Here is an 8,682-nt window from a genome sequence, read left to right as displayed (position 1 = left end):
TTTTAAAATCCAATTTTGAGAGAGAACCCACTTGGTGAGATTTTTCTTAGCATTTACAACTAAAACACTATTTTGGTAAATATTTTTGAAACAAAAATACTTAGTAAATATTTTTTTTCCTTAGCAATGAAGTTTAGAACTAGACTTCTCTAGAGGTCGTCGGTTCAAAACCGAGCCAAACCGGATTTTACCGTAGTGGGCCTTCGGGCAAGTTTTACACGAAACTGGTGGTTTGGTGGCTCGGGTATGCATTCAACTCTGACGCTTATGGAGGGGATTCATTTCTTTGATTAAGGTTTTTTTTTTTGAAAAGAAAACTTCATTAAAACAACCCAAACCCGGAGACCGGGAGGGCCAAACAACAAACACCTTACATATTTACAAATTTACACCAATCCGACCAAACAATGGAGCTACCTTTAGATCTATATTTAAACCATAAGAAGCCTAACGACCGAACTTCACTAAAAACGTTATCCACTGTCACTTCCATATCCGCAAACACCACGTTATTCCTAGCCAACCAAAGACACCAACAGGAGATTTAATTGATTAAGGTGATTTAGTTGACTTTTAAAAAAAGGAAAAAAAACCTAAACGGGACATATAATTAATGAAATTGACTCAAAAGTTGTTTTCCATAGAACAAAAACTGGACATATAATTAATGAAATTGACTCAAAAGTTCTTTTCCGGAGAACAAGAATAATTCTGGAACTGTCAAAAGTAACAAATTAAATGCACCTACATTCAAACCTCATTTACCTTAGATATTCATAAACTGCAATTCTCTTAATGAATATTTAAGTGTGAACGACTAAATACATTGGATGTAATCATTTACTAAATATAACTATTTATTTGAAAAGAAACGTCACGTTTTTTCATCAGATTCCTACATAAAAAGATATTGATACATACACACGTGTTCGTATTCAAACACACCTCTATCTTTTTTTCATGTTAAATACACACATCTGTGTCATAAGAGAGGCTAAACACATATATAGTCGAATATAGTATATTCATAAATTTCAATTGAAAACAGTTGAATCGAAATCCAAGTTGACGGATTGATGGAAGCACAGATGGTTGATCTTGAGGCACAATGTTCATCTCCTAAATTGGTTTTCAAGAAAGTTGATCGTCCAGTCGTATTGAAGGTTTGTTTTTCATCTTTTGATTAATTTATTGGTTACAAACATGATGAGCTACTAATGGCTATTTTGTTTTTGTTATTCATATATTAGTGTTTTTGTTTGTAGAAACAATATATGACTTATGCATGGCTTGTTTTCGCTCTTGAATTTTTTGTTTTCAAGAACAAGAAAAACGCATAAATATTCTAATCCTATGGTTTTTGTTTTCTTGAAACATTCTTCAGTTGTATTTAAAATCATATGATAAAAGAGTTATAATTAATCTCAACTTTTTAATTAGGAGTTGTAAAGAGTTATTGAAACATGAACTGAAAATATTATTTAACAATTACTGTTTGATTATGCAATTAAACAGTTTCAAGAAGTGGTTTACAAAATCAATATTAAGAATCAAGGTTGTCTGAAGAAGAACAAGAATGACAATCCAATAGAAAAACAGATATTGAAAGGAGTTACCGGCATGGTGTTGCCAGGAGAAATGTTGGCAATGTTAGGCCCATCTGGCAGTGGAAAAACCACCCTTGTGACAGCGCTAGGCGGTAGACTAGGCGGCAAACTCGGTGGGACTATTACCTACAATGGCAAACCATTCTCAAGTACAATCAAAAGGAACACTGGTTTTGTTACTCAAGATGATGTCCTGTATCCTCACTTAACAGTTACTGAAACCCTAGTTTTCACAGCTCTTCTTCGGCTTCCTAATAGTCTCACTAGTCAACAAAAGATCGCTAAGGCGGAAGATGTAATCAATCAACTTGGGTTGACAAGATGCAAAACCAGTATTATTGGAGGCTCGAGGTTAAGAGGGATATCAGGTGGGGAGCGGAAAAGGGTTAGTATTGGACAAGAAATGCTTATAAACCCTAGTTTGTTGTTCTTGGATGAACCAACGTCAGGGCTTGATTCGACGACTGCTCAACGAATTGTTTCAACTTTATGGGAATTAGCAAAAGGAGGGCGAACAATTGTGATGACAATTCATCAACCTTCAAGTCGTCTCTTTTATATGTTTCATAAGGTTTTATTGCTATCAGAAGGGAATACGTTGTTTTTCGGAAAAGGATCAGAAGCGATGCCTTATTTTAACAGTATTGGATTTTCACCATCAGTTGCTATGAATCCCTCAGACTTTTTGCTTGATCTTGCAAATGGTATGCATTGCAAAATATGTGATTGGTTATATTTTTGTTTTTGCATGATAACTAACTTTTGTGAACTTTGTAAAAATGTAAAATCAGGTATATCACCGGATGATTCTAATCCAGAAGATCAAGCTGCAGTCAAAAGGAAGTTAGTTTCAGCTTATAAGTTGAAACTAGATGATAACCTGAAAGCTGAAACCCAAGGATTTGAAGAACAAGTTGATGATGCATTTGACCTCAAGAAGTCAGAACCATGGAGTACAACTTTGTTGCAACAGTTCACAATTTTGCTTAGAAGAGATCTGAAAGAAAGGAGACATGAAAATTTTGATGGTCTCAAGATTGCTCAAATTGTAATAATTTCAATTCTATGTGGTTTGCTTTGGTGGCGGTCAGATACAGCTCACCTACAAGATCAGGTATGCCAAGTTTATTGTCTTGTTACTTTCGATTTTCGTTTTGCAGTTTTGATATATTATTGACTTAAAAAATAAAAATTTTGCAGTCAGGATTGTTGTTTTTCTACACTGGATTTTGGGGTTTTTTTCCATTATATCAAGCAATTTTCACTTTCCCTCAAGAACGAGAGGTGCTTTCAAAAGAAAGATCATCAGGAATGTATCGACTTTCATCTTATTTCATGTCAAGAACAATAGCTGATCTTCCAATGGAGCTAGTTCTTCCAACAATTTTTTTTATAGTAACCTATTGGATGTCTGGGCTCAAACCCAATGTGGGTAGTTTCTTTTACGCATTGTGCGCACTTCTATTAAGTGTGTTGGTCTCTCAAGGGCTAGGACTAGCCTTAGGTGCACTAATTATGGACCTCAAATCAGCAACCACCTTAGGGTCAGTGATCATGCTATCCTTCTCATTGGCAGGTGGATATTATGTTCAACATGTTCCAGTTTTTATATCTTGGATCAAGTACGTGTCAATCAGTTTATATACTTACAAGCTCTTATTAGGATCGCAATACGAGCATGACCAGACTTATCGATGCGGTAACCAAACTTGTTTGGTTGCTGATTATCCAGCTATCAAGAATATTGGGCTTGATGGGCAACTGACCTCTTTTGTTGCCTTAGTTATAATGCTAGTATTTTATCGGGTTGTTGCTTATGTTGCTCTCATGAGGATCGGAGTACCTAAAAAGTGAGTTGAGGTTTTTATAATTTGTGGGTCAAAAGATAACTATATTGAGGGATTCTTCATGTTGTGTTTTTCTTTTAATGGGTTTGTCCACCTTAAGAATATTGGTACGGTATGGTTTATTCTATAGAATTGACCTTCTTGGATATATGTTTTATAGAATCATATATTTAAATCATTTCAAATGTGATATTATTGTTATTTATTTTTACTTTTTATCATTCCTAAAGTCTCTCTTATTAGTGATCTATCGTACGAGTTATAGTTCAGATTTCAATGAGAAAACCCGCTTACTACATAGTTTGAATAAATAATTTGAAAGTTTAATGTATTAGACCATGTGTAAGTCATAAAGCCCCTTTGTGGGGCGTTATGCGACAAGTGTCAAAAAGTGCATAAGGGGGCTTTATAAGGCTTTATATCATAAGAGGGTGTAGTTATAAAGCTCCATACCCATCATTATCTAATCATTAATTTTCTATTTTTTTAAATAATCTCTAGATTATTTAAAAAACACTTTTATTAAATTTAAAAAAAAAACATTACAATAAAGAAAACAATACATTTATTCTTCGTCTTCATCGTCGTTCTCTCATTTTTCCTCTTCGTTTTCTCCATTATCCAAACCTCCGTCTGAAAAGTTCCCAACTTCAAATTCTTCAACTTCTTCTTCCTCGTAGTCTTCTTCGACGTCACCATCATGTGGAATTGGGCGAATCGCTTAAGCATGATTGACCAAAACCGCCTTTAACTCGTTATGTATATTATTTGATCGCAATAGTTAAGCATTTAAGATTCTCTCTTCCATTGTTGCTTAGGTTCCTTCAACTACATCTTCCGGAAAATAGTTTTGGCATATCACTTTTCCATCATCCTCTATGATCATATTATGCATAATGATGCAAGCATACATGACCATTCGATTTCTATCTTTATTCTACATACGACAAGGATTTCTAATAAAATGCCATCGTTGTTGAAGAACTCCGAAATACCTCTGGATATCCTTTTGCGAAGACTCTTATAGTTTTTTAAAATATTGTCTTTTCACATCGAGCGTTTCAGAAAACGTTTTAACAATATTCGAATATCCCGGGTATATACCATTGCCCAGATAGTATCCAAGCTCGTAGTCATTCCTATTTGCATGAAAACCAACTTTCGGTATCGTGCCAGAAATGTAGCTCTCTAACAATGGTGAACATTCGAAGGTATTAACGTCGTTTATACACCTGGTTACACCAAAGAAAGCCAACCATACCCAAATGTCGTATGACGCAACCGCTTGTAAAAACCAAAGTTGGTCCTTACTGGTTACCGCGTGTAAGTTGACTTCGTCATGCTGTTGGACAATTATACCAACGCCATTGACGACAATACAAACTACCAATCATACTGGGTATTCCATGCTTTTCTAAATCACCTCATATATTTGTATATTTGTTGAAGGTCGTTCCAAGTGGGATTTCTCAAGTAACGTTTTCCATATAACTGACATATACCTCAAAAAATTAAATATATAAAATTTAATATAAAAGTTTTACTAGTGATGTACTTTAAAATAAAATTAAATATACACAAGTGAGTAAAAAAAATACCGAAGCAGAAATATTCCACGCTATCTCGTGTTGTTTTCTCCTCCATCTTCAAATACTCGTCGTTGATGTCGTACGTGTTTCCGTAGGCTAGTATACGTAAAGCGGAAGTTACCTTTTGAATTGAGGTGAACCCTAGATATCCTCTTGCATCCATTCTTTGCTTAAAGTAGTCGTACTTAGCTTCCAAATCATCATTAATGCGCAAGAATAACATTTGGCTCATCCTAAATCGCCGTCTAAAAACATCCGGCCCATGAACCGGTGTGGTATCAAAATAGTCTTTCATCAAATGCTCGTTTGCAGCTTCCCGGTCTCGCAAGATAAAAGTGCGCCTCAAAATGTGGCGTGGAGGAGAACGCCTAACGTGTTGAATGGCTTGTATCGCGATAACACATGCACTCGTAACCACTTGTTCCTCCTCCGCGATTTCTTCGGGTGAAAAAAACCTTCGGTAAAGGTAAATATCGATGAACGAATCTTCGGATGGGGAGCCCATTATTTTTTAAAAGAAAGTGGGAGTATAATTTTGATGAATGAGAGTTTGGTTGAGGTGAATGTTAAAGATAAATGGTATATATCGATATTTAGGATTTTTTAATATAATATAAAGGACCGTTGGTAACGGTCGGATTTTTGAAATAAACACCCCCTCACACCTCTATCATCTTCGCGAGGACTCGATTTCAAGACCCCATAGCACCGGCCGTAGCGGTGTGGCGCGACGCTATGGGGCGGCATGGATGATTCTGCCGGGAGGTCACCCCTACTACGGGTGGGTGGCCTTATGAATGGCAATTGACGAAACTTTATGTGGTCCAAATCTATACAAGAAAATTTTTGTCTATCTCTAATCTTCCATTTGTGAACTAATCTTGCACTAATAGATGATTAATGGTCCTAAACATGGAATTTCAATTGGTTTCAGAGCCATGGTACTAGACTTAGTGAATCCAACCGTTTGCTAGGTCACATGAACTCTTGACTATTTATTTTTGTGAGTTTTTGTTCAAGATGTAAACAGGTGTGAAAAACCTAGATATGAAAATCAAACCTAATTACATAGATCTAGAACAAAATGGACCATACACGAGTGTTAGGTTTCTTTTTCCACATCAAATGTAACAAGTTTTCATCATCAAACTGCGTTTTTGAGAGGTGTTCGATCTGATCTACAAATGAATTATTCATAACCTATTCTTCAAATCTGCAGATCATCAAACGACATCTTACTTATTTTCCAAACGACGTTAGTCATTTCCACACAGCAACCCTTGTGTTTTAGATTTTCTAAACGACCCATTGGTCATTTCCAAACAACAACCCTTGTTGTTTGACTTTTCCAAACAACAACTCTTGTTGTTTGACTTTTACAAACAACAACTCTTGTTGTTTGACTTTTCCAAACAACAACCTTATGTTGTTTGACCATCGTGGTGTTGTTTTGTTGGTGCAATTTTTGTGTCTGATGCTGTTCGAATAGATTAGATTACTTTTTATGCTGATTATGTAATAGTTAGTGAAACGGTCAAACGAACGTGTATAGACCCGCTCGTTTGAAGTGGTCAAACGAAAGGGTTATTCGTGTGACCGTGTGCGTTTGCAAGTGACCCTCCACATAAAGGTGGATTTTCATGTGAAGGTGGTGTGGCTATAAATACCATCCTTAGGTCATTTGCAACTTCTTACGGTCTTAGACTTGGGGGAGAGATCACCACTTGGTCTCTCTCGGATGTATGCTCCTTTGGTATATTTTGGATAACTTATAATTGTGTCGATTTGTAACGTGATGCTACCCAATTTTATACAAGAAAGTTGTTTATCTGTCTTTAATCTTCCGTCTTTGAACTTAATCACACACTAATCACAGTGTTCAGTCCGAATCACGAACCTACAAGTGGTATCAGGGCCACTGTACCCAACTTAGTGAATCTAACCATTTGCTAAGTCACGTGAGCTCTTGACTAGTGATTCTTGTGGGTTTTTGTTCAAGATGTAAAAGTGGTGTAAACAAGAAAAACCCAGATCTGGACCCAAATATATGGATCTCAGATGAAATAGACCATACAAGAGGGTTAGGTTTTATGTTTCACACCAAATATATCAAGTTTTCATCATCCATTATCACTTTTGAGGTGTTTTTCGTCAAATATGCAGAAGAACTTTTCGCCATGTTCTTGAGGTGGGTGGCGGCTGTTTAAGAGAAACTAGGGTTTCTTCAGATCTGGACCCAAAAGTGAACAGCGAAACCTACCTACTCATTGCGAAGAACCCTCCACGAAGAGCATGCATTGTCGAAGAACCTTCTTCGTCTGAATGTCTCTGCCGAAGAACCTATACCTGCGAAAAATAACATCCGACGAAGAACATTCTTCTTTGCTTTGATTGTTCGCTGATGTTGGTCTATACGAAGAACCCTCTTAGCCGAAGAACCCCCTTGGCGAAGAACCTGCATGCTTCCTCAAGGTTCGATCCACGAAAGACTCCTCATGATTTGTGACCTGTTTTGGCGAAGAATAGTGTTTCATATGCTGGAGTTCTTCGTGGGACGGAGGTGGCCGGTGGGCGGCGCCACGGCGGTGGTCCGTGGTCGTGAAAGGCGGCGAGTAAAAAGAATGCGGGCATCGGCTGGTATATGACGGATGAGGGAGGTACACGTTGGAGGATGTCTGATGGCGGCTGAATAACAATGTTTATTAGCTGGAAGATGATGTTAGTACTGGAAGATGATGTTAGCGGCTGGTCTTTAAATATTAAAATTAGGGTTGTTGACTTTTGGGTTGTATAATGCACTCTAATTAGATGGGTCGTGAATGCATGTTGAAAATTTTTTATTTGGGCCAAATTTAAAGGTTGTTAAAGTTGGTGGGCCACATGATTTGGTAAAACAATAGCTGTTACATTCAGCTTTGGGCCACCGACTATGGTAGCTTGGATCCAACAAGTTATGTTTTTTTTGGGGGGCGGGTAACAAAAGAATTATAAATATTGGGCCTCGTGAAAGTTGGTTTGGATCCACAAAATTTGCCACAAGTTTGAATCGGGCCAAGAGTACAAGACTATTTTAGTGGGCCAAGAATTTTAAGCTTTGGGCATGAGTTCGAAAGCACGCCAAACCAGTTTGGGATGATGAGGCATGATGAAAACATATGTTTTTAAGAATGTGGGGTAGTCACGGTTACCGATGCAAATGTCAAATTTGGTGACTTGACTATTATGGGCCAAAAACGGTATATTTATTTCCGCACATGAAAATTTATTTGGTTATCGGTGTTTGTAAATGCTCGAAAGCACTTTGTTTATTGCCATATTCTCGCATTTGGTAACGATTGAAGGAACCTTGAGCGCCAAGATCGGTCCTAACGAGTTCACAAAGTCGAAGAGTTATGCCTATGATGGAAGTTTTCGGATTAGGTATTAGCAGAACTTTGGGGGGATACAAGTCCGATCCTACGGGGGTAGGGGACTTTCTTTATCAACTAGAATATGCAAAGAAGAAAATCGCTTTCGTGATTCTTCGAAAAACCGAGAACATTTGAAAAATTCTGCTTTGTGGAGAGAATTTGTTCAGTGAAGTTGACGATAGTTCCGCTCAGAGAAGGGTATTTGTTAAGGTTTAGCGATTTCACCAAA

At 37.1% G+C, this 8,682-nt stretch overlaps 2 protein-coding genes across 2 annotated transcripts; one reads left to right on the top strand and one right to left on the bottom strand.

Moving 5' to 3' along the window:
* The first annotated feature begins 1,057 nt into the window (after window positions 1–1,057).
* On the top strand, window positions 1,058–3,548 carry LOC110939386 (ABC transporter G family member 9). Its single transcript, XM_022181032.2, has 4 exons — window positions 1,058–1,163; window positions 1,516–2,311; window positions 2,399–2,721; window positions 2,808–3,548. The coding sequence occupies exons 1-4, from the start codon at window positions 1,077–1,079 to the stop codon at window positions 3,459–3,461; spliced, it is 1,860 nt and encodes a 619-aa protein (XP_022036724.1). The 5' UTR covers window positions 1,058–1,076; the 3' UTR covers window positions 3,462–3,548.
* A 498-nt stretch (window positions 3,549–4,046) lies between these two features.
* LOC110943949 lies at window positions 4,047–5,548 on the bottom strand. The gene is made up of 4 exons (XM_022185679.1): window positions 5,053–5,548; window positions 4,878–4,945; window positions 4,559–4,796; window positions 4,047–4,174 (listed from the first exon to the last, which is right to left on the bottom strand). Exons 1-4 carry the CDS (start codon window positions 5,546–5,548, stop codon window positions 4,047–4,049), a joined length of 930 nt encoding a protein of 309 aa, XP_022041371.1.
* Between the last annotated feature and the right edge of the window lie 3,134 nt (window positions 5,549–8,682).

The sequence above is a fragment of the Helianthus annuus genome, chromosome 5 (assembly GCF_002127325.2).
Source record: "Helianthus annuus cultivar XRQ/B chromosome 5, HanXRQr2.0-SUNRISE, whole genome shotgun sequence".
Lineage (NCBI taxonomy): Eukaryota > Viridiplantae > Streptophyta > Magnoliopsida > Asterales > Asteraceae > Helianthus > Helianthus annuus.
Note: the sequence above shows the minus strand (reverse complement) of the source record. Positions and strands in the feature narration are given on the sequence as shown.